We start from the raw sequence: 26,926 nt of genomic DNA, 5'->3' as shown, positions 1-26,926 counted from the left end.
GGCCGCCTCTTAAGGCAGCACAACTGAGAAGATAGAGCATTAGTTAAGATAATTGTGATCCTTATCTTCAGGGGAGACTGAGTTTGACTATCACCTTTTCATTTTTTTAATGACTGAAGTGGTGAATCCAGTAGTTATAGGATTTCCTCAAGAAGGATTATGGCCATCATGAATTCTACTGAGCAAAAAATATAAATTCAAAGCTCTTCAAAAAGGTTACTGTGGCAACCATTACTATTTTAAATACAATGTTAGCTAGTGGGTTGAATGGCTCACAGACCACTAATTCAGATTGGAAACAGAATTCAGTCCTTTAACTTTTTCTACTATTTCATGTAAGAATTATCATGCTCTCCTTAGCATTAATTAAGTCTTTGAAAATTTAATCTTAGTGCAATGTCCAGGAACTCTATTGTTCCTTATGATGGTGTCTACATGGGCTTCAAGAAGCTGAGAGATGTGAGTCTGTTTTTTTTTTTTTTCATTTTACAGATGTAATACAGTACAGCTGTAAGTTTGTAGCATTCACCTCAGTGCCAACATCAAGTAGCATTTATGTAATAATCTCATTTTCCTTTGTCTTTGATGCCATGAGGAAGTATCCAGTAAACTAAGCAGGTGAGAGGATAGTTATTAGATAATCAAGGAAGTTAAATTTTTTTCCTCACAGGATGTTGAAAGCAGATTTTCTTTGTTTTGTTTTTTTTTTTTTGAAGTTCATATCAACATTTCTTTATAAAAAGAAGGAAATTATTATCAGGTGTTCTCAACTGCAGGCATAATTCAGGGCATTCTCTCCATTAAAGCCATCTTAAACTTTGACACAGTTGCTATTTTCCCTTTCATACCACCACATTGATCAAAGTCATTCTGATAGATCACCCAGCAGATGGACTCAGAGTATAGGATTTCTATGCTGATATAGGAATATTCTGGAGTATTCTTGAATATTCTGGAGGTATTTTTGATTGACATCAAAATCCTTCCTGGTCAATAGAGAAAGGTCCCTAGAAACCAAGGATGGTAAAAGTACTTTCTTTTATGGTGTAATTTTATATATAGTGAACACTAGAGAATACATATACACACACATAAATATCAAGCTAATCATTTTGCTGGGTTGCAAAATCAGTATCCAAAAATTAGTTGTATTTCTACACACTAGCAATGAAAAATCCAATAAGGAAAATAAGAAATTAATTCATGTGTAACAGCATCCAAATGGATAAATGTTTAGGAGTAAATTTAACCAAGGAAATGCAAAACATATACAGAAAAATACAAAGCATTTTTGAAAGAAATTAGAGAATAGCTAAATAATGGAAAGAGATTGAACTCATGAATTGAAAGATTTAATATTGTTAAGGTGATACTATCTAAAGTGATCCACAGATTTATCTACTTAAACTTTTTCTATATTGAGATAACACTGATTTATTGAATCATTTGTTGAATTCACTTTCTTTTCTTTTTTGTACACTCCTGGCTCATTTGTTGTAGATTAACTGTACATAAAACTGTGGTTTTATTTCTGGACTCTCAATTCTATTTTATTTGTGTCTGGTTTAGCCTCTTGCCTTACTGATTGGATTAATGTAGCTTTGTATTACAGTTTGAAATCTGGGAGGTGATGTCTTCATTCTTGTTCTTTTTTGTTAGGGATGTTTGGGCTATTCAGGTTTTATTTTGGTTTTGTTTGAATTTCAGTAAAGTTCTATTTCTTTGAAGAATTCCATTGGAACTGTGATATTGCGTTGAATCTGTACTGCCTTGGGTAGGGAAGATGACCATTTTAACAATGTTAATTCTTCCAGTCCATGAGCAAACACATCATTCCATTTTTTTGTCTTCTATTTATTTTAATACTGTCTTACAGTTTGCATTGTACAGCTCCTTCACTTCCTTGTTAAACTTATTCCTAGGCATTTGATTCTTTTTTATGTGATGGCTAATGGAATTGCTTTCTTGATTTCTTTCTTTTCCAGTTCATTGTTAACATGTAGGAGTGTAAATGATTTTGTATATTGATTTTGTGTCCTACCACTTTACTGATTTATTGTTCCTAATAGTTACAACACTGTATATGACTCACACCTCCTCAGATGTTTCTTACCACACCAACTCCAACATCAGAGAACCCGTAGTCATGCACCCTAGTCTGTTGGATCCTTTCCCATGTGTTCTCTCCCCCTCTTGTAGCCTCAATTCTGCAGTCATATTTCTTTTTTTTTTTTTAAAGCCTGATACTTTACCTTACCCTACATTAGGTTACTTCTTTTATTTTTTTATTTTTTAGAGATTTATTTATTTATTCATACAAGCACTGTGGGTACAGTCAGAAGCGCGGGAGGGTGAGAGAATTCACCAGAGCCAGAGCGGGGAGCAGAGCAGGCAGAAGGACCGAAGTACGCTGCTGAGGGGAGCAGCGGGCGGCAGGAGAGGTCTGCACGCCATGCGGGACCCGCCTCCGGTGGCCGGGGAGCAGCCGGGGATCGAACCGGCACTGCAGAGGCCCCGTGCATCGCAGCCCAGCGTTCAACCGCTGCGCCACCGGGGAGGCCCTGCAGTGATATTTCTAGGATTTTTGTTTTGGTTTAGTTTTGTCAGTGCTTTTTAAAAAATTTATATATTCTACATACTTGGGAAATCATACTGTATTCCTCTTTCTCCTTCTGATTCAGCATGATCCTTTCCAATTCCATCCATGTTGTTGAAAATGGCAAGAGTTCATCTTTTTTTTTTTATTTATTTGAAAAAATATTTATTTTGTAGAACTGGGGTGTAGGCCAGAGGTGTGGGGGTGAAAGGATTCACCAGAGACAGAGTGGGGAGCAGAACAAACAAATTTACTGAAATACACTGCTGAGGGGAGCAGTGGCAAGAAAGGAAATACACTGCTCTGCCATCTGTGGGTTAGTTCCCTGGTCAGCAGTCAAACTCAGGCTACAGTGGGGATAGCAGTGATAGTGCTGTGACTTAAGCCCTAGGCTACCAGAGAGGCTCCATCATTTTTATAGTTGAGTAGTTGAGTAGTGTTCCTTCATGTATATATGTAATATCTCCTTAATTCACTGCTTGTTGATGGGTATTTAGGTGGTTTTCATATTTGATTATTATAAATAGTATTTTAGTTTATTTCCCTTCAAATTAGTGAGCTTGTAGATATCTAAGTGGAATTGCTGGATCATATGGCCTATCTACTTTTTTAACTATTGATATATTGAGGAACCTTCATATAGTTTTTCATAAGGACTGGCCCAATCTACATTCCCATCAACTGTGTGTAAGGGTTTCCTTTTTGCATAGCCTTGCCAAAATTTGCTGTTTTTGAGTTTCTTGATATAGGCCATTCTCACTGGAGTTAGGTTTGATTTGCATTTCCCTGATAATAAATGATATTTAACATTTTTTTTCATGTGTATGTTGGCCATCTCTAAGACATACAGGTGCTTCTTTGGAGAAGTGTCTGTTTAGCTCTTCTGCCCAATATGTGATTGGGTTGTTTGTTTTGTTTTTGTTGAGTTGTATGAATTCTTTGAACATCTTGGACAGTAATTCCTTTGATCCACAGATTTAATATAATCCCTATTGAAATTCCAGTGCTGGTTTTTGCAGAAATGGTAAAACCTATTTAAAAATTCATCACAAATTTAAAGGGACCTATAGTAGTCACACAGTCTTGAATAGGAAGAAAAAAATTGGAGGATTTGTACTTCTCCATTTTTAAAATATATACTACAAGACTATAGTGGTCAAAATAGTGTGAAACTGGCATAGGGATGGATATATAGACCAATGGAATAGACTTACAAGGCCAAAAATAAACTCTAACATCTATGGTCAATTATTTTACCATTTTGCAAAGGGGTAACACATTCAATAGGGTTAAAGAATATTCAGAAATGCTATGAGTAAAAACTGGATATCCACATGCAAAACAATGCAATTGGAACCTTACCTCATTACCATATATAAAAATTAACTCAAAATGAGTCAGATATAAATTTAAGAGCTAACATAATAAAACTATGCAGAAAGTATAGTTGTAAATCTTGTGACCTTGGATTTGGTATTGGATTCCTACATATAGTAACAAACACAAAGGCAACAAAAGTGAAAAATTGATAAATTGGTCTGGTCTAAAATTAAAATTTTGGTGCTTCAAAAAACATTCTAACGACACTTAACAGACAATATTGGACAAAATATTTGCAAATATAAAGGTTTGATATCCAGAATATTAAAGAACTCCTGTATCTCAACAACAAAAATAATATTGAAAAACAACCAAAAAATAAGCAAAATACTTTGAATAGAAATTAATGCAGAAAAGATACACAAATAACAAGTGCATGAAAGTGTACTCAGTATTATTAGTGGATTGCACATTAACAGAAAGTGGTACCTCCTCACATCTACTCTGATGGATTTAAAAAATAAACAAAAACAGGAATTATCAAAATTTCTATATTGAATGTGGAGAAATTGGAATCTTTGTACACTACTGGTGGGAATGTACACTTCAATACCAAATGACCCAGTTCAACCTTACATATATATCCAAAATTGGAACAATGACTCAAATAGATACTTATTCAGTAATTTTTCATAACATCACTATTCATAATAGTCAAGTGATGGAAATAACCCTAGAGTTCATTAAAAGGTGAGTGAATAAACAAAATGTTTATATATGCAGTGGAGTATTATTCAACCTTATTATGAAATGAAATGCTGACACATATTGTCACATTAATTTTTTTCATAATTTATAGAAAGTTATTTTATTTTTGTTTATTTTTTTGAGTATCATATCTCAAAGAAAATATATTTAAAATAAGTACATTTTCAGTCAAGGAATAAATTCTAATTACTGCATTGGCAATCTCTATATCCAGAGACACTAAACAGGATAAATCTATTTGAAGTAGTAAAGTTGTTTTGATAGCAATTTGTGTCACATTAATTGATATTGAAAATATATGTAAAGATAGGCCAGACACAACGAACAAATATTGTATGATTCCACTTACATAAAATTTCTTAGTGATGAAACATGCAGGTTTTCAGGGATTAGGGAAAGTGGGGAATTGAGTTCTTATTGCATGCTGGGTTTAGAGTTTCTGTTTGGGGTGATGAAAAGTTTTGGTACTTAGTGGTGATGATTCCATGGCACTGTGAATGTAATTAGTGTCACTCAATATTGTTAAAATGATGACTTCTATTACATGTATCTTATAACAATATAGAAAAGAAACATTGAATTGTTTTTAGATTCTGAATTTATATAAGATTAGCTAATTTGTACAGTTTTGTTTTAGTCACTATAAAATCTTTGGCACTCCAATTCTTTTTTAACACATGCTAAAAACAATATACTTTTTTTGTTCTGTTAAATTGTATTTATTGAGGTGATTATGATTTACATCATAATATGACTTAGGGGTATATTGTTACACCTCTCCAAATGTATGTTATTTCACTGTACCCATCATCCCCAAAGTCCCAGTAATTCTCATTGGATAGCCCTCTTCCTCTTGCTCGTACCCCAGCACATCCCCATTCTGGTAGCCTTACTCATTGTCCAGCGTACTCTTCCCCTCCTGTTTTCACTCCTCCACTTCCTTCGCTCCCCAGCCCCCATGCTTCAGATCTATAGTCAGCTTTCAAGGCTTGTCTTTGTTGATTCTGGTCTTTTCAGTATGAACCATGTTCACAATGTGAGATGGTATCTTATTGTTTTGATTTTCATTTCCCTGATGATAAGTGATGATGAACATTTTTCATGTGCCTGTTCACCATCTGTATGTCTCCTTTGGAGAAGTGTCTGTTTAGCTCCTCTGCCCATTTTTTGTTTGCGTTTTCTTTTTATTGAGTTGTATGAGTTTTTTTGTAGATCTTGGATCTGACAGTTCATTGTCAGATGCATGATACAAAAATATTTTCTATAATTTGGTTGTCATTTTAATAATATTTTTTTACATTGTGCAGAGAATTTTAGTTTGATGTAGTCCCAGCTGATTTTTGTGTATTGACTTTGCAACTTGTTGCTTTGCCTATTTATTGTTTTAATAGTTTTCTAGGGTGTCTTTAGGATTTGCTATGTGTGCTGTCTTGTCTGCCGTTAGCAAACATTTTACGTCTTCTTTTTTAAAAATTTATTTATTTATATATATTTTACATCATTGTTTATTTTTAAACAATATTTGCTTCCCCACTCCCTCAGGTGTAGTCCCCGTAGAGTTTCTTTCACCAGTGCATCCGTGCACATCTCCTCAGTCCCCTGTGCTCCTCCCTCCCTCCCTCTGATCCCTCTCCCTCCTCCTCTCCTGCAGATGTCTCTGATTTATAATTGTCTGTTTTTGCTTTGTTGTGTTTTGCATTGTTATATTTTTCCCCTGATGTCTTATTTGGTTCCTCTATATTCCTCCTATAAGTGAAACCATCCCATATTTTCCTTTTTCCTTTTGACTTACTTCATTAAGCATAATTCCTCTAGCTCCATCCATGTTGCTGTGAATGGCATTAGTTTATCTTTTTGATTGCTGAATGGTATTCCATTGTGTATATATACCACATCTTCTTGATCCAATCATCTGTTTTGGGGCATTTGGATTGTTTCCAGATTTTACCTATTATAAATAGTGCTGCAATAAACATAGGGGTAAAGGTATTCTTTTGAATCAACAAACATTTTACTTCTTTCCCCAATTTCCTTTTTGTCTGAATGCTCTAGATAGGCATTTCAATATTATGTTGAATATTACTAATGAAGGTGCACTTGTCTTTTACCTGATATTAGAGTAAAAGCTTTTAATTACCATTGAGAATGGTACTGGCTTCAGGCTCGACATATATGTCCTTTGTTATGTTTACATATGTTCCTTCTATCCCCAAGTTATTGTGAATTTTTGTCATAAATGTATGCTGAGTCTTATCGAATTGCTTTTTTTGTACCTACTGATAGGATCATGATTTTTATCTTGCCTTTATTTTGATGTGGTGAGTAACATTGATTGATGGATATTGAACTACTTTTTGACCTTGTCATAAATCACTTGGTCATGATATGTGATCATTGTAATTTATTTGTTAATTGGTTTGCTAAGATTTTTTTGAGAATGATTACATCTGAGTTCATCATGAATATTGGCATATAATTTTTTTTTTTTTTTGTGATGTCCTTGTCAGCTTTTTGGCTTTAGAGTTATGTTGGACTCAATCAAACATGTTAGGAAGTATTCCACCTTCCTTGGGGAAGAATTTGAGGTTTGGTTATAACTTACTATTTTTTTTTTTTTTGGTTGGTGGAGAGACTTGATTACTGTTTCAATTTTCTTGCCTGTAATTGGTCTGTTAGGGTTTCAGTTTCCTTCCGATACAATTTCTAAAGTGCATATGATTCTAAGAATTTGTCCATTTCTTTTGGATTATCCAATTTATTGGTATCAAGCTGTTGATATTAGTCTCTGACGATCCCACGTGTTTTTGAGATATCTGTTGTAACTGCTTTTTTTTTTTTTTAAATATTATCATTTGTTTTATTTATTTTTTTTTTTATAAATTTTATTGTTATATTCCCCATACAATTGCAGCCCCCCATTCTGACCCCAATCCCTCCCCTCCCGCCCCCGCCCCCCTAAAAGTGTCTCTGGTTCATAGTTTTTTGTTGATTTTGATTTTCACTTTCTTATAGTTATTCATTTTCCTGGTCCCTTATTTAAGTTTTCTAGATTCCTGCTATGAGTGAGACCATCCGGTATTTTTCTTTTTCTTTTTGGCTTATTTCGCTGAGCATGATCCCTTCCAGCGCCATCCATGTTGCAGCAAATTGCATGTGTTTATCTTTTTTGAATGCTGAGTAATATTCCATGGTATATATGTACCACATCTTCTTGATCCAGTCATCTATTTTTGGGCATTTGGGTTGTTTCCAAAGCTTAGCTATTGTAAACAGTGCTGCTATAAACATAGGGGTGCAGGTGTTCTTTGGAATTGATGTTTCTGTGTCCTTTGGGTAAATACCTAGGAGTGGAATTGCTGGGTCATATGGAAGCTCTATGTTTAGTAGGTCCAGAAATCTACACACAGCTTTCCACAGTGGTTGGACCAGTTTGCACTCCCACCAACAGTGCAGAAGAGTTCCTTTTTCTCCACACCCTCGCCAACATTTGTTGTTGCTAGTTTTTTTAATATGTGCCATTCTCACTGGTGTAAGATGGTATCTCACGGTAGTTTTGATTTGCATTTCCCTGATGACAAGTGATGTTGAACATTTTTTCATATGCCTGTTGGCCATTTGCATTTCCTCTTCAGAGAAGTTTCTTTTAAGCTCTTCTGCCCATTTTTTGACTGGATTATTTTCTTTGTTGTTGTTGAGTCTCAGCTCTTTGCAGATTTTTGTGATCAGTCCTTTATCATTAGTGTTGGGTGCAAAAATGTTCTCCCAGTTGGTGGGGTTTCTCTTTGTTTTTGTTATTGTCTCTTTTGCTGTGCAAAAGCTCTTTAATTTGATGTAGTCCCAGCTGTTTATCTTTGCCTTCACTATCACTGCTTTGGGTGATGTGTCTGTAAAGATGTCTTTGATGTGCAAATCACGTAGTGTTTCGCCTATATTTCCTTCTATATATTTTATGGTTTCAGGTCTTATGTCTAGTTCTTTAATCCATTTTGAGTTGATTTTTGTGTATGGTGTGAGGTGGTGGTCAAGCTTCATTCTTTTGCATGTAGCGACCCAGTTTTCCCAGCACCATTTATTGAACAAACTTTCTTTGCTCCAATGCATATTCTTTGCTCCTTTGTCAAAGATTAGTTGACCATAAATCTGTGGGTTTATTTCTGGATTTTCTATTCGATTCCATTGGTCTGTATGTCTGTTCTTGTTCCAATACCATGCAGTTTTGATGATTATGGCTTTGTAGTATAGTTTGAAGTCTGGGAGTGTGATGCCTCCATTCCCTTCTTTTTTTTTCAGGAGAGCTTTGGCTATTCAGGGTTTTTTGTGATTCCATATGAATTTCATCAATAATTGTTCTATTTCTTTGAAGAATGACATTGAAATTTTGATTGGAATAGCATTGAATCTGTATATTGCTTTTGGAAGGATGGCCATTTTAATAATGTTTATTCTTCCAATCCATGAGCAGGGGATGTCTCTCCATTTCTTTGTGTCTTCTTCTATTTCTTTTAACAGTGTTTTATAGTTTTCTTTGTATAGGTCCTTTACCTCTTTTGTTAGATTTATTCCCAAATATTTGATTTTTTTTGTTTCAATAACAAAAGGGATGGTCTTTTTGATTTCTTCTTCTTCAGATTTATTGTTTGTGTATAGGAAGGCTACTGACTTTTGCGTGTTGATTTTGTATCCTGCCACTTTACTGAACTGATTGATGAGTTGAATTAGCTTTTCTGTGGAGTTTTTGGGGTTCTCTATGTATAATATCATATCGTCTGCAAATAGTGATAGTTTGACTTCTTCTTTTCCTATTTGGATTCCTTGGATGTCTTTCTCTTGTCTTATTGCCCTGGCTAGGACTTCCAGTATTATATTGAAAAGCAATGGTGAGAGTGGACATCCTTGTCTTGTTCCATATCTTAATGGAATTGCTTTCAGCTTTTCACCATTGAGAATGATACTGGCTGTTGGCTTGTCATAGATGGCCTTTATGATGTTGAGGTATGTTCCTTGTATCCCAAGAATTTCAAGGGCTTTTATCATGAATGGGTGTTGCACTTTGTCGAAAGCTTTCTCAGCATCTATTGATATTATCATATGGTTTTTGTATTTCTTTTTGTTGATGTGTTGGATAACGTTGATTGATTTTCAGATGTTAAACCATCCTTGTGCCCCTGGAATGAATCCAACTTGGTCGTGGTGAATTATCTTATGGATACATTGTTGGATTCTGATAGCTAAAATTTTATTGAGGATTTTTGCATCAGTGTTCATTAGGGAGATTGGCCTGTAGTTTTCCTTTTTTGTGTTGTCCTTGTTTGGTTTTGGTATTAGTGTAATGTTGGCTTCATAAAACGTGTTTGGTATTGTCCCTTCCTTCTCAATTTTTTGGAAGAGTTTGTGAAGGATAGGCACTAATTGTCTCTGAATGTTTGGTAGAATTCATTTGTAAATCCATCAGGTCCTGGGCTTTTGTTTTTGGGGAGGTTTTTGATTACCATTTCAATTTCGCTACTTGTAATTGGTCTATTTAGGTGTTCTATTTCTTCTTTATCTAGCTTTGGGTGATTGTAGAGTTGTAGGAATTTGTCCATCTCCTCTAGATTGTTAAACTTGTTTCCATATAACTGTTCATAGTAGTTACTGATTATTCTTTTGATTTCTGCTGTGTCCGTTGTGATTTCTCCTCTTTCATTGATGATCCTGTTTATTTGTGCTTTCTCCCTTTTTTCCTTTGTGAGCCTGGCTAGGGGTTTGTCTATTTTATTGATTTTTTCAAAGAACCAGCTCTTGGTTTCATTGATCTTTTGGATTGTTTTTTTAGTTTCAATTTCATTTATTTCTGCTTTGGTTTTTATTATTTCTTTTCTTCTACTGGTTTTGGGGTTTTTTTGTTGTTCTTTTTCTAGATCTTTGAGCTTTGAGATTAGGTTGTTTCTTTGCGTTCTTTCTTGTTTCTTGATGTGAGCTTCTATTGCTATATATTTTCCTCTTATTACTACTTTTGCTGCATCCCATACATTTAGGATATTGGTGTCCTCCTTGTCATTCAATTCAAAAAATTTTTTAATTTCTTCTTTGATCTCCTCATTAGTCCAATGGTCTTCCAGTAGTGTGGTTTTTAATCTCCATGAGGTAGGAAAGTTCCTTGCCTTCTTTTTATGGTTTATTTCTAGTTTGATGCCTTCATGGTCAGAAAAGATGGTTGATATGATTTCAATCTTGGTGTATCTGTTGATGTTTGTCTTGTGCCCCAGTATGTGATCGATCCTGGAGAATGATCCGTGTGCGCTTGAGAAAAATGTGTACTCCGTTTTTTTGGGGTTTAGTGTTCTATAGATGTCTGTTAAGCCCAATTGCTCTAGGTCCTTATTTAGAGCTTTGGTTTCTTTACTTATTTTTTGTCTTGTTGATCTATCCATTGTTGATAGTGGTGTGTTGAAGTCTCCCACTACGTATGTGTTTTCTCTGATGTCTGTTTTCAGAGAGGACAACAGTTGTCTGATATATTTTGGTGCTCCTTCGTTTGGTGAGTATATGTTAATGAGTGTTATTTCTTCTTGAAGTATTGTCCCCTTGATCATAATGTAGTGACCATTGGGGTCTCTTTTTATCTTTTTGAGTTTGAAATCTGTTTTATCTGATATAAGTATAGCTGTTCCTGCTTTCTTTTTTGGTCCATTTGCTTGTAGGATTGTTTTCCATCCTTTAACTTTGAGCCTATTTTTATCTTTTGTAGCTAAATGTGTTTCCTGGAGACAGCAAAAGGTTGGGTTTTGTTTCTTAATCCAGGCTGCAACTCTGTGTCTTTTTATTGAAGAGTTTAGTCCATTTACATTTAGAGTTAATATTGATATGTTAACATCTGTATTTGCCATTGTGTTTGTCTTTCCTTTGATTTTATTTATTTATTCTTTTAATAACTTTTTTTTTTTTTGGCCTTCTTTCATTGTTATTCGTCCCTCTGAGGTTCTGGCTTTAGGACTCCTTGTAGTATTTTTTGGAGTGGGGGTTTAGTTGCAATGAAATTCTGGAGTTTCTGTTTGTCTGGGAAGGTCCATATTCTTTCTTCAAAGAGGAAGGAGAGCTTTGCGGGATAGAGTATTCTTGGTTGGCATCTGTTTTCTTGGAGTCTGTTGACTATGTCCCTCCACTCTCTCCTTGCCCGTAGTGTTTCTTCGGAGAAGTCTGATGTCAGCCTGATTGGTTTTCCTTTGAATGTTATCTGTTTCTTCCCTCTTGCCAGCTTCATTATTTTTTCCTTGTCCTGGATTCTTGGGAGCTTTACTATTATGTGTCTTGCTGTATTTTTTCTTTCGTCGTGGAAGTTTGGTGTTCTTCTTGCTTCTTGTATATCAATTTTCAGCTCCTTCTTCACATTTGGGAAGTTCTCTTCAATTATCTCTTTGAATATTTTCTCTGTTCCTACATCTCTCTCCTCTCCTTCTGGTATTCCTATAACTCTTATATTTCCTTTCCTCATGGAGTCAGATAGTTCCCGAAGTCTTTCTTCGTTCTTTTTCCTTCGTACTTCTCTTTCCTTTTCTGTTTTGGTTCTTTTTATTTCTGTGTCTTCAAGATTACTTATTCGTTCTTCCATTTCATCTATTCTGCTTTCATTGCTTTTCCCAGAATTCTTTAGTTCTTCCATTAATTCTTTGATCTCCTGCATTTCTTTTACTTCCCTCTTTAGGGACTCAATTTCTTTCTTCTGACCATTGTTTTCCCTCTCTAGGGACTCAATTGCATTCTTCTGATCGTTGATTATTTTTCCCTTATCATTGTTTTCCTTTATGACTTCTGTCAGTTTTTTAATCACGGCAATTTTAAATTCTCTTTCTGGAAGGCTCAGAAATTCTTCCAAGTTATTGTCGTTGCAATCTGGGGGCTGGCTTTCTTTTTGTGGTGTGCTTTTTCTCTGGAGAGTTGCTAGGTTGCGTGTGGTTCTTCTCCTCCCTACTGTCTGTTTTCTAATTTGCCGTATGCGTTGGGACACTGTGTTGTTGGGACTGGCCGGCATCTTGGGTGGGCTTCTCTGTTCCCCTCTGGTTCTTCCAGGAGTCATCTGTCAGTTTCAAGCAGCCTTTACTGGAGAAAGGTCCCTGTTCTAAAATGCCGATGTGGGGACACACTCCCCTGTGCGCCTGGTCTGCCCCGGCGGTGGGTTCCTGCTCCCCTCTGGGCTTGGACTGCAGGCCAGAGGGGGTCTGGCGTGGGCAAACTTCCCCCGCTCACCTCTGGCTCCTGAGGAAGCCTTCTGCAGGTAGTCTTTACTGAAGAAATGTCCCTGTTCTAAAATGGTGATGTGGGACACACTCCCTGCGCTTCTGGTCTCAGGCACACTCTTCTGCGCGCCTGGTCTGCCCCGGCTGTGGGTGCTCGCTCTCCCTGTTGGCTCAGACTACTTGTTCGGAAGGGGCCCGGTGTGGGCTAACTCCCCAGCTGGCCACTAGCTCCTTCAGTAGCCTGTGCTGGGGTCAAGTCGCTAGGTGGCGCCAGAGATCTCTCCTAGAGCCCTTGGGGAGCTGATTTTCCACCCCGTGGGACAGGGAGCAGAGCGGGGATGGTAGGGTACACGTCAACGGCTTTGGGGTGCTGTGTCTGCCTTGTGCCCCACCGTCGTGGGGAACCCACGCCCCTAATTTCGTGCCCCGGGTCTCAGTTCCAAAGCCCTCAGTTCCAGGACGCAGGCTGTAGCCCAGATCAGTGGCGCGGGAATGGCGCCTTTTGAATCCCGCTCCCCTGCCTGGGCGCCTTGTTCCTGCTCACTCAGGGAGGGCCTCTGCCCTGGTCTCAGTTCCAAAGCCCTCAGTTCCAGGACGCGGGCTGTAGCCCAGATCAGTGGCGCGGGAATGGCGCCTTTTGAATCCCGCTCCCCTGCCTGGGCGCCTTGTCCCTGCTCACTCAGGGAGGGCCTCCGCGGTCTCCCCGCAAGCCTAGGTTGCAGGCGCGGGGACCTGGGCAGCTGCAATCCGAGCTTTCGAGCAAGCTTACCGGGCGGCAGGGGCTGTGTGCTGGTGCTGGTCTCCTCCTGGGGGGCGGGGCTCTCTTTAATGGCGCCTGGAGCTCACCTCCGCGGCGGATCCTGCAGGGTTTGCCTCAGCTCCCGTTCACGGGGTGTGGTGGCTGAAATAGTTCCTTTCCACTCACAGTCCCACTTGCTGCGTCCGTTTTTCTTGTTGGGCGTTTTGGTTTGTTGTTTCCCTCCTCTCTGCTGGTCGGAGAGTGCCGACTCTGTGGGCGGGGGAGGGGAGCAGGGTTCTGCGCTTCCCTCCCTTCTCGTCCTCTTTTATGGCAACTTTCTTCTTTGGGCAGTTTGCTGGAGTGGTCCGTTTATCTTCCGTGTCCCAGTTCTCACTGGGACCTGCGGCTTTTCCTCCCTATTAACTTTTTTTAATGGGAGATCTTACTCGCAGCGTCTCCTCGCCGCCATGTTGCTCCGCCCCTCTGTTGTAACTGCTTTTTGAATGCATTGTTTTTGTGCTTCCATGAAGTTATCTCCTTTTTTTATATGACAACACTGAAGGGGTATTGAAGATAAAAGATGGAGTCTCTTGAAAATTAAGTAACTTGTCCAAGTTCATGTAGTTGGGAAGGTTGAAGTGAATGTTTTCTTCCATTTTCTGATCTCAGAATTATACCATGCTATATTACGGCTAGGATTTTAATGCCCTGTTTAATGATTATAGAGAATATTTTCTACCTATAACTAGAATATAGAGCCTTCATATAATGTCAAGAAGGCTTCTTCCTGGAAAGTTATCTTTGAAGCGTTTCTAAAAGTTCCCTTATCTAAATAGTGTTCTAATTGTTTCCATCTTAACCCATTAACTATAATTAATAGTTGTATTTACTTGACACTTTTATATGCCTTGCAGTGTGCTAAGCATTTATATATGTATTATTATTACTAATGTTCTCAATGATCTAGTTAGGTACAGGTAGACATTGATATCAGTCAGTATAAGTTTTCTTACCTGTTGGGCCTGAGAATGGAAGTTGACCAGTTGTGAAAATCAGTTAAATTATAGAATCACAAAAATTGATATAGAGAATAAGAATTTTAATTAAAAAATCTATATAAATGTAGATCTATTGGTGAGACTTTTTACATCAGGTCAAGGACTTTTTCTTGAGGTGGCTAGAGATTTCACTTTATTTTGCTTAAACTATAACCATAATGTGGTATCATGATTTTTGTTATTTTTCCATTGAAGTTGAATATAAATTTTAAGCTAATTATGAAGCAGTCTGAGTACAGCTTATTTCAGAATATGGTTTTCCTAATATTTTTTATTTCATTGTTGTCTAGTAGAACAGTCTTTTTTTGCTTGAATTTTATTATTTATTTTTTATTAAAGTTTTTTCTTACATAATTGTTAATTTTTGTACAGTATTTGATTTCCCCCCTCAGGTGTAGTCCCTGTAGTTCTCTCATCACCATAAGCACCTGTGATAATCCATCACCATAGTCCATTGTGCTATTCCCTTTGTATTTTGACACCCCCCTCCACCCATGCCTCAGATCCATGGTCAGATTGCAAGTTTTTCAGCAATTTTTTGTGGGTTTATTGAATAGAAAACAACCTAATTTTTAGTTTTCCTTTTAATACTCATTTAAATCAAATTTTTAAAAAAATGTAATTATGTTATAATCATCACAATCAGAAAAAGCAGGTCTGATAACCAACATCATGCCTCTTGGCTTTTTTTTTTTTTTCAAGTTTTAGTGACATTTCTTATTTCAGGACATTGATGTATTTTTTATTTTTAGGTGGTATAATGTACATACATTTATAATTTTAATTATTTTTAAGTGCACAGTTCAGTGACACTATGTATATCTACAAAGGTGTGTGACTATCACTAATACATATTTCTTCTACTTTTTCATCATTATAAATAGTAACTCCATACCTATTAAAATTTCTTTCTTACACCCTCCCTTCCTCTATCAACCCCTAGGTAGCTTTTTTCTAATTTTTCTCTCTATCAATTCTTGGTCTATTCTAGGTACCTTATATAAGTCGAATCATATAATTTTCCTTGTGTCTGGCTTATTACACTTAGCATAATGTTTTTATGGTTCATTTATGTTCTACTCAATACTATATTTCAGTGTTTCATTCCTTGTTATGGCTGAATAATATTCTACCGGATCTATAAGGCACATTTTTTTCTTATTTAAAAAAAATTTACATTTTATTTATTTCCAAATTATGTTTATTGGGTTATTGTAGCTTTACAGTTTTGTATCTGCTCTGGTTGTTATAGGTTCAAACATTTATAAATGTGTACACCCTGCCCAACACTAGGGCCCCCCAAAATTTTCTACCATGTTCTACTAAAATATTTTTTTCTGTTCATCGGTTGATGTTTGCTATCTTCCTGTGTTTTAAAAGTTAAGTAGCAAATATTTTAATTCATCACTTTTGTAGTTGAAACATAGTAAAAAAATTAACAAAGGCTTTTGTGTATTGATGCTAAAATAGCACTTCTGCTGGTTTTCTAGAAAACAAAACTTCTATTCAACTTGTAATTGAAATGATTATTCCATATATGTTCTGAATTTTAATTGCATATCATGGCAATATAATCTGTATAAAATAGTAATGAGACATAATTTGAAAGTTTATAGAGTGTATTTTCATTATATTGAATGGAATATTCTTCACACAAGGCAAAGTTAAACAATGCAAATTTAGGAAGAAGCTTCGAGTTTTAATTTAAAAATGGGTCAGATTAGTGGCAGTTTGAAAAATTTGCTTTCCTCCATGTGTCATTTTTTTTTTTTTAGTACTTACTCTGCTACAAATGAGGACATTAATGAGTCAAATTATAAAATTGTTATTTTTATGACTTTATAAACACAGTTTACATAGTTGAGTGAAGTTACTAGAAGATATTGATTGGATTGTTTTCACTTTCTCTTTTGCATGTGTATGATAGCTATAGTGGTGATAGGTTGGGAATGTAAAGTAGAAGAAACAACTTTTGTCTTCCTTTGAAGGCTTCATATCTCTTGTTTATAAAATATTTTCTTCACACTGGTTTTGAGCAGCTTTCATGTAGCAATGCAAGACCTAATCTTGTTTTTATCCCATTGTGTTGTGGTTTCAGTTGTTTAGATTCTTATTTGGTTGACATATAGGTTCCTAAGGTATTTTTTTTTTTTAAGATTTTATTTATACAAGAACTGGGGTACAGGTCAGAGCTGTGGAGGGTGAGAGGATTCACCAGAGAGAGCGGGGAGCAGAACAGGCAAACGGACTGAAGACACTGCTGAGGGGAGCAGCGGGCGAGGCAGGAGAGGTCTGCCACGCCATGTGGGTTTCTCCTTGGCTGGCCGGGAATTGAACCTGCAGTGCAGAGGCTGTGGACAGCTTCACAGCATGGCGCTCAACCCACTGCACCACTGGGGAGGCCCCCTAAGGTATTTGTTTTTATTATAAAAATTAATACAGTTACAACAGATAGCTTCTTAAAATGATTCTTTTTTGTAAATTTTTATGATTAGTGTGAAAAAATTTAATTAAAATTTGGTTTGCTAGGCGGATCACCTCCCAACAGTTCATAGAAAAAATTGAAAACTCTTTAGATGTTTTTATCTTTTTTGCTGGGTTCAGATAAGAGTTAATGTACTTAAACTGTTCATTTGATATGGGATGTGGTCAGTTAGAATTTGGGTTTTCTGTGGTGGCACTCGTTCCTTCTCAGGTTTCTTCTGGTGTGTTTATAATCCAGAAAGTTGTGGTTCTTTTCATCCAGTTTTTGAGGCTGTAGTTTTGGATGTAATCTCACTTCTCTGATAAATCTAAGAAGATTATTGATTTTTTTGGTTGTTATGATGGAGTGTCAACTTCTAAGTTCCTTATATGAAGTAATGAAAACTGGATTTTTTTGAAGTTCTTGTAATTATTAGATGATTTATGCTGCAATATGTTGAATTTTTGGAAAGTTCAAGGTATATGTGTTCCACATACACTGGTCTTTTCCAAACTTCTCACTTGAAATGGTGTAGAATAGGTATTACTCTAGGGCATTTTACTTACTCTGTGGAGCCACCATTTTGGTGTGTCGGCAGGATGCCTGGGTTCTTACTGAGATCTTTCCATTTTGGCAGGATGAGAGTTCCAGCATCTCTAGGGCTTTTCCTAGATAGGGAATTCTATATATAGAAGAGTTGTATGCTACTTCTGTTGTTTTCAGATAGAAGACTAATTGTGCTAAATTCAGAGCATGACAACATGGATATTCTTACAAGGTTTGGTTGATGTTTTTCTGTGGATGATATGGATGTTTGTAACATTAAGAGATCTGAACAGCATCATCAAAACTGGGATATACACTGAGTGTAATGATTATTTCTCTAGTGCCAAGTAGTCTAGAACTTTAGGACATTTATGCTTGGGGTAATGGCGATTTGTGCAGAATGTACTGATAAAGATGTGGTCTTGTCAGTTATGCCCAGTATGTTCTCTAAAATAGACCATCAATTTGTACAGTGAGACTAAATTATGGTAGTTATCTCTTGGGTGTTCTTTTCTCTCATAAATTGCCAGGACTCCCATGTTGCTAATGTCTGTTGAGATGATCCATATGATTCTTATTTGTGTATGAATACCCTTGTGGTCCCTGCCCCTAGGGGAAGATCAAGATCATTTATTTGTAGATAAAGGCACCAAAGTCACTTGCTTTGGTCAAAACACCAGATAATTACTTTAAAACTCTCTGCTGTGATATGACTTATGTGTCTTAACATAGGACTTCCAACTTGTTCCACATACACTGGTGTCTAAGACCCTACCAAATACATGTCACTCCATTTTTGTAGGTTTTGTTCCTCTATTTCTCAATGGCTTTAGTTGGTAGAACAGTAATTGTTGCGGTCTCTTTACTGCTCTGGATATGAACAAATTGACAAACACAAAGGGATAGTGTCAGGGGAAACATTACCTTTATTATTTACACCCAAAAGCTAGATTGAAAAATGTTGCTTAGTAATAGTGTTAAATGGGCTTATTACCTTAGCAGTGGAAGTTTGGCCAGCTGACCCACTCATCAACCTCTAGTCTGACCAACAGAGTCTTCTGCCGATGTAGAAGTAAAGAGATTGTTTGCTTCCTGTGGATAGTTTATTTCCAAGAGGAAGGATAGAGATTAGTTGAACATGTCCAGTTTATGAAACACAAACTAATCAGAATAGAGACTAGGAATTAGATTAACTGAACTTCCTCCAGAAAGAAGCAGTGGTAGAGAAGAAGCATTTCTCCTCTGTGTCTTTCAAATTTTCTTGATGTATCCATTTTAGACTGTCTGCTATGATTCTTTTCTATGGAAAATAAAGATTTAGCTCACTTATCCTTCCCTGTGTTTTTGTCTTTTCATTCTCCCAGCATAATTCTGTTAGAATTTTGGTGAGATGAGTATTTAAATTTTGTGCTATGCATCATTTTTTCTATTTATTTTCATTGGAATTAAACGTGCCTTTTTGTCCCCTTTAGTGTACTTAGGTTTTATAGTCTTATAACAATAATGGAGTCCAAAGTGTTTCTCCAGTTAAATTTTTATATCTGTATGTAGATACTGGGTCAAATTTATTTTTCTAGAACAGATTTGCCTACACTACTCTGAACATTCCAGTCTGGATTTCTTTTATACAAGTGCTGTGGCATTACTGGTAATCTTAGTTTCTTACTTTCACCATTATCTTTGAAGTTTCCCTCATCTTGCTGTTGTATTAGACGTTTTATTACCCAGATGCCATATATTCTTTCTCTTGGTCAGTTGTCATTTTTAATGGAGCGCAGTTCCTAATAACTTCCTGAGGATATATTTTGAGATCTCACATGTCTGAGAATCTCTCTGTCACCATATTTAATTTTATAGTCTGAATCCTGAGTGTAGAACTCTAAGTTTCAAATAATTTTCCTTCAGAATTTCATACCATTACTCTATTGTTTTCTTTCATTGATATCATCAAGAAAATGGATGCTGTTTTAAATCCTTAAACCTTTGTATGAAACGTATTTCTCTCTGGGAGTCATGTAGCACATTTATCATATGCATAATTTTGAAATTTTATGATGATTTGCTTTCTCATGGGCTTATTTTAATTTTTGTGTGTGAGCTTTTTAGTCTAGAAGACCATTTCATCCTGCAGAATTTCATGGAATTATTTGAATCCCTTTGTTTTCACTGTAGTAACATTCACAACATGCTCACATTTTGAGCAGTGTGCTTTTGCTCTCAGTTCTGAATTTTGTACCGATGTCTAAATACACTATGGTTTACTCCCTGGAGTGAACTCTAGTCTTTTGCTGTTGTGGGGAACTGATCTGAATGGTTAACTAGGTGGTTGTTTATTAAGTAAAGGAAAAGCAGTAAATTTAGTTACAGAATGATGTGAAAATAAAAATTTACTCTTATTTTTTTCATCATTTATTATCCTGGAATCTCTAAATTCTACCTATGGACCCAATTTAGAATAGAGTTAAGTGGAACTTGATTATATATGAAACCACAATGATGGTTTCATCTTTTTGTACATGTGTCAAAGATCCTCTTTATAATGCATAGCCCTGATGAGCCAACCAACTGTCATTCATCCAACAAATTTTAAATACCAACTAAGTATAAGACAATGGGTGCCAGGGATTTATTTGTTAACAAAGTAGACAAACTTCTGTCTTCATGGAGCTTACATTTCTATTGGAATATATAATTATAGTATAGTCTTAAAAAATAACATAGTTTGTATCTATCAGAATCCTGGAAAAATAACTGAAGTCACATATCTTTCTAATAATATCTCTTTACTTGAAATAGAACTTGAAAATTTTTAAATGTTTATTTTATTTAATGTGACAAGACTGACAGGCAGAAAAAGAAAAAAAAAAACACCAATTTTGCTGAAATCAGAAATAACTACTGTTAATACCTTGGTGTATATTTCATTCTTTTCTCTGTGTACACATACCAAATGTATATTTTAATATGTGTAATTTGTATATAAATTGGATTATACTATAAAACATATGTAAAATTTTAAATTATAAAAGCATATGTGAATTTTTAAATTTTTATTGTTTACTTCAGTTTTACTGGATGTATAATTAATCTTATGAAAACATAATTTATATCTTTTAGTTATGTCCTATATTTTATGAATACTGCCTTCTGCCAATTTCTTTTAGCTAAATATTACTAAACACCTTTAGTTTTATTATTCCATCAGTTTATTGTGAAAAAATTAAAATCAGTAAATGGAAAATATGAAAAAAATTAATATGATTACACATATACCCTCTTCCTAGATTGTATAATTAATATTCTAGTGTGCTTATCATGTATATATCTAATCACTCTTTAGCTCTTTAATTTTTTAGTTAATATTTATAAGCTGAGTCATACATTTTCAGAAATATTTTATAAGATTTTTCTCATTTATTCTAAGTAGCCCTTTGGGAAGAGTTTTGGTACTAGTTTACATTTTACCCCTGGTGTATTAGCATACTTTAAATCCTTGCCAACATTGGGGCTTTATTGTTGTTAATGTGCTTTTTCTGAAAGTTTTTGACATATAGTTTGTTAATAAAATAAGTTATTTACTCTCTAAGATGACTCTCTTCATGTGTAATACTTATAAAACCAGCATTCATTCATAGTTTGCTTTGGTCATTTAATATACACTGTAGATTTTGAAATGAAATGTATGGAGGAATGGGAAATTTAGAAAGGCAGGAGTTGCTAAACTCCTAACAGGCAAATAGAATTCCATTCAGAAAAGAAAAGAGACAAAGATAGATATTATGCAATGATAAAGAGAACAATACACCAGGAAGACATACCAAGTACTAGTGTGTATGCACCCCACTATTTTAGCACCAGAATATAGCAAATATTAACAGACCTAAAATAAGTCATTAACAGCAACACATCAATAATAGGGGACTTTAATGCTCCACTTATGGCAATAGATCTTCCAGAGAGAAAAATCACTCTCTGGAAATGGTCTTAATGAAAGAAAACAATGACTTTAAATGACAAAGGAGATTTACTTAACCGTTATTTACAGAACTTTCCATTCTCAAAACAACAATCTATATATTCTCCTAAGTGCTTACAAAATATTCTCAAGGATAGACCGTATGATGGAACAAAAAACAAGTCTCAATAAATTTATAAAGATTGAAATCATATCAGGCATCTTTTTGGATAACAGTGGTATGCAACTAGAAATGAAAAGAAGAAAGGGAAAGTCCACAAATTTGTGGAGCATTAACAGCATATTACTGAACAACTACTGGGTCAATGAGGAAATTAAAGGTGAAATGAAAAAATACCTGGAGATGAATAAAAATGAATCGGTCAGAAACAGTGGGATGTAGCAGAAACAGTACAAAGAATGAAGTTTATAGCCATGCAGACTAACCTCAGGAAATAATCACAAATAAGAATCCAAGATCTTACCTGAAGGAACTGGAAAATGAAGAAAGAGCAAAATGTAGTCAATAGGCAGGAGGAAATAATAAAAATTAGGGCAGAAATTGAAATGGAGATAAAGTCAATGCTGAAGATCAATGAACTGATACTTTGAGAATATTAACAAAATAGACTCACAAAGAAGAGAAAACACAAAATCAGGAAAGGAAAATTACAGCAGATACTACAGAAATACAAAGGAGCATAATAAATATCTCAAAGAAGAATTAATAGGTATCCTACTCAAATTCTTCCATAAAATTGAAAAGGAGGGAAAATTTCCAAATACATTCTATTAAGCCAATATTTGCGCTTCTGAAACCAGACAAGGGCATTACAAAAAGGAAAATTACAGACCAATATTTCTGATTAACAGAATAAAAAATTCCCAACAAAATCTTGGTTAATTGATCAAGCAACACATTATCATATATTATGATTAAGTGGAATTTATTGCAGATATGGAAGGACATTTCAACATATGAAGACCAATAAATGTGCTACATGAGGAGGTCAAAAATCATGGGCATCAAAAGCATTTTATAAGAGTAACAATGCTTTTATAAAAACTCACTAAAATGGGTATAGAAGAAACATGCCTCAATGTAATAAAAGCCAGATAAACCCATAGCCAACATCATATTCAGTGGTGAAAAACTTAAATCTTTTTCTCTGGTCAGGAACAAGAGAAATGTCCCCATTACTATTCAGTATACTATATTGGATGTTGCAAGAGCAATCAGATAAAAAAAAAAAAAGCTATGCAAGTTGGAAAGAAGTAAAATGATCACAATTTGCAGATGACATACATAGAAAATCTCAAAGTCTCCAGTAAAAATCTAGTAGAAATAATGACTGGATAGAGTAAAATGGCAGGCAACAAAATTAATGTACAAAAATCTTTTTGTTTTTCTGTATATAAACCATGTACTAGCTGAAAGAGATATCAGGAAAACAGTTGCACGTATTATTGTCTCATAAAGATGTATTGGAATAAATTTAAACAGATGTGCAAAAAATCTGTATATTGAAAATTCTAAGGCAAAACTGAAAGATAAGACACAAAGAAATGGTATGTATTCTGTGTTCATGAATGGATGAATTAACATAGTTAAAATGGCCATATTACCTAAAACAATATATATTCTCCACAGAAACAGGAAAAAAAACCCATTTGTTTATAGAGTAGCTCTTGAATAGCACAGTCACTCCTGAGGTGGGTGGTGGGGGCAGGGGTGGGGGGGGAAACAATGGAGGTATCATATTCCCTGACTTCAAGTGATATTACTAAATTATAAAACAGGTTGGTATTGGAATAAAAACAGAAACAGATAAGTGGGATAGAATTGAGTGCCCTGAAATAAAGTCACACACACATGGAATTTATGACAAAGGAGCCAAAACCTTACAATGGAGCAGGAAAATACATTCAGTAAATGGTGTTGGGGAAACTGGACAGACAGATACAAAAGAATTAAAGCAAAACACTAAAAACATACACAAAAATTCATAGTGGATTCATAGTGGATTAAAGATGTAACTATAATATCTGATACCATAAAATACATAGCAGAAAACATCTGCGATAACTCTTTGGCATTGACTTTAGAGATGTATTTGGGGGCTTCACACAAATGATAAGAGAAATAAAAGCAAACACAAGCAAATCGGTTATGTCAAAGGCAAAAACTTCTGTGGTTGAACAAAACATGCTAATTCTGCTGAATGGCAGCAGATATTTGCACATCTGACAGAGGGTTAATATCTAAAATACACAAAGAACTCATAGAATTCAGTGAAAAAACAACCTGATTAAAAAATGGGTAGAGGATCTGAATAGATACTTCACTCAAGAAAGCATACAGGTAGCCAACAGTCACATGAAAAGGGGTTATCTCCTCATTGAGGAAATCAAAACAACTCGAGTTATCACCTCACCTGTGTTGGAATGGCTACTATCCAAGAGAAAAGAAGTAATAAATGGAGATGATGAGAGAAGGGAACCCTTATACATTGTTGGTGTATATTGGTGCAGGCAATATGGAAAGCAGTTTGGAAATTTCTCAGAAATTAGAAACACACTGATACCCTGTTATCCCACTTATAGATATTTAATGGAAAAATACAAAAGACTAATTTAAATAGATACTGCACCTATATATTTATCACAGCACTATTTACAATACCCCAAAAGTGGAAAAAAACCCTTACTGCTCATTGATGAATAAAGATGATGTGGTTTATACACACAATAGAATACTATTCATAAATATTTTCATATATATGTGTATATACATACATACACATACATATGTGAGCACATGTATATATATGCACACACATATAATGAATCTTGCCATTTGCAAAAACATGGATGGACATGCAATTAACCTTAATGAAATAAGCCAAACAGAAAACCATGTAATTTCACTCATGTATAGTATGTAGAGAAAACAGATGAACTAACTACAATAAAGTCACACTTTTGGATTATAAAGTGCAATTAATGGTTACCAAAAGGAAAGGGGGAAGAGGCATGGGTAAATTGGGGAAAACTGTATAGTTGTATGGTCTATAGATTTGGACTTCTAGTGGTGAATTTATTTCAGTTTGTATACATGTTGATTTTTAACTACAACCACCTGAAACTTATGTTATAAAGCAGTGCTACTTTAATAAAAAAAATAAGTTGGGCACAGTGAAGAACAGGTGAAATACATAGTTAAAAGGAAATATATGATGTGATTAAGGAAAAATAAGAAATTATGTAATTTGTTCTTTGTGATACTTAGTGTTTTTAATGGGAACATTGTAACTGTTCAGTAACTATTTAAGGGATAGTTGAGGTTTCATTATTTATTTATTTTTTTATCATTTTCCCCTTCACTCTTCCTCCTCTGAACATGGTGCATGTTCTGCTCTCATGGTTGGAATTTTGTTCTGCTCTCCTGATTGGAATTTTAATCAGATCACTAGTTCTTTTGGTTTCAGTTTGTGTACTATAATCTGGAAGGAAGCACTCTAGCTAGAATATTAGCTGCGTTGCATTCAGACTTTTTCTCTTTCATAGAGTAAATGAGCTGATGGAGAGAAATGATTCATTGAGACAATCAGAAGTAGTAGAATTTAATGAATTAAACTATATTTCACTCATTAGATCTTTGTCTTCTTGGACATTGGTTTTATTCCTTTGACCTGAGTCCCATTCACTGTAACCCTAAAACTGATATAATGACTCTAGAGAACTATAGATATGAATTCAAAGTTTTATTAGAAACCTAGGTGGGTATACATTTTGTGAGTTTGTTGAAGTAAGAAAGTAGATTAAAAGGTAAAAAGTTTTATACAATGCTGTTGTAAATGAGAGTGCTTATATTTTTTATTTTAAAGTAATTTATAAATATTGATTTTGGTGTGACTATCTTCAAAAATTTGCATGAAATTCCACTTGAAATATGTTACCTTGGTTATTTCTAGACATTCAGCCAAATCTCTTTGTCTACAGCTGGGCTCAAAATGCAGAGAACTCAAAGATATTCATTTCGGCCAGTGTTACAAGATCTCAGATGAAGGCATGATCGTCATAGCCAAGGGCTGTCTGAAATTACAAAGAATATATATGCAGGAGAACAAATTAGTAAGTACTTTTTATAATTATGTTTTCATTTAGTTTTTAAACTTTGAATTCCTTATAACTTAGCTTATACATTTTCTTCTGTCTATTTTCTTTTGGTGGTGTAGGGGGAAATAATATTTAAAAATGAGAATCTTCTCAAAACAGTGACCATATGAATTGATCCTGTAACTGTTTAGGTACTTCTGTATAGTACTTTCGAAATTCCTCATTACCAAATGCTTTCTTATTTTCCTAAATTCTGACAGTGAACTCATGTAAATTGGGAAAAAAATACATTTTGTTGCCAGATATAAGTAAATGATTATAGTTCATTCTGATTACCCTCCAGATTTCAATAATTCTGGATTATTAGGATTTTTAAAATATTTTGGAAGATGTACACTTTTGAAATAGATCCTCTCACTTAGTATGGTGAAAAATAGGATTATCTTAATCGTGGTAGTTACACAGAATTTATATTTTAGGCACATGTGTAATTCTTGTTCACACCTAATGTGTTATATGTAATATATTTAAAACCATTTAATTTTCTTTTAGTCAGCCTCAGTTCACACAAATTTCACCCTTGTAAAATGTGCAATAAAGTGGCTTTTAGTATATTTACAACTTGGACTGTCATCACTAATTTTAGAACATTTTCATTTTCCTAAGGAGAAACCTGGTGTCCATTAGCTGGCACTCCATTTCCCTCTTCCTCCAGCCTCTGACATCTGATAATCAAGTTTCTGTCTCTGAATTCACCTGTTTTAGACATTTCATAGAAATAGAATCACACAATGTGGTTTTTTTGTATGTGAATTAGCATAACATTCTCAAGCTTTATCCTTTTATGGCTGAATAATATCCTAAATCCACTTAATTTTGCTTGATAGGTGCATAATACAGGTTAACAGAATAAGTTATCACCAGGGTGTACTGTTAGTTTTAGTATACTCTAAAATGTATGTAAGGTGGTCCTGAATATGTACCATATTTACAAAGAACATTTTAATTATATCCCCCAAGTATAGAGATGTTTTTGCGGCCTCTTAGAGTTTATAAGATTTGATAAATATATCTTACATATTAATGCAGTTTTTGAAAGGTCTTCAAAAACACCAGAACTTCAAATGAGATACTAATTTAGAAAA

The 26,926-nt window shown here is 35.0% G+C and overlaps 1 protein-coding gene across 1 annotated transcript in view; it reads left to right on the top strand.

The window, feature by feature from the left end:
* FBXL17 (F-box and leucine rich repeat protein 17) overlaps window positions 1-26,926 on the top strand; it is a gene marked incomplete at both ends in the record, with an annotated part of 549,061 nt that overhangs the window by 35,897 nt on the left and 486,238 nt on the right. The window contains one exon of the mRNA XM_084233627.1: window positions 25,665-25,796. Coding sequence (XP_084089753.1) covers window positions 25,665-25,796 — 132 coding nt within the window. The remainder of the gene's footprint in view (window positions 1-25,664; window positions 25,797-26,926) is intronic.

Source organism: Talpa europaea (genome assembly GCF_964194135.1).
Source record: "Talpa europaea genome assembly, chromosome: 5".
Lineage (NCBI taxonomy): Eukaryota > Metazoa > Chordata > Mammalia > Eulipotyphla > Talpidae > Talpa > Talpa europaea.
Note: the sequence above shows the minus strand (reverse complement) of the source record. Positions and strands in the feature narration are given on the sequence as shown.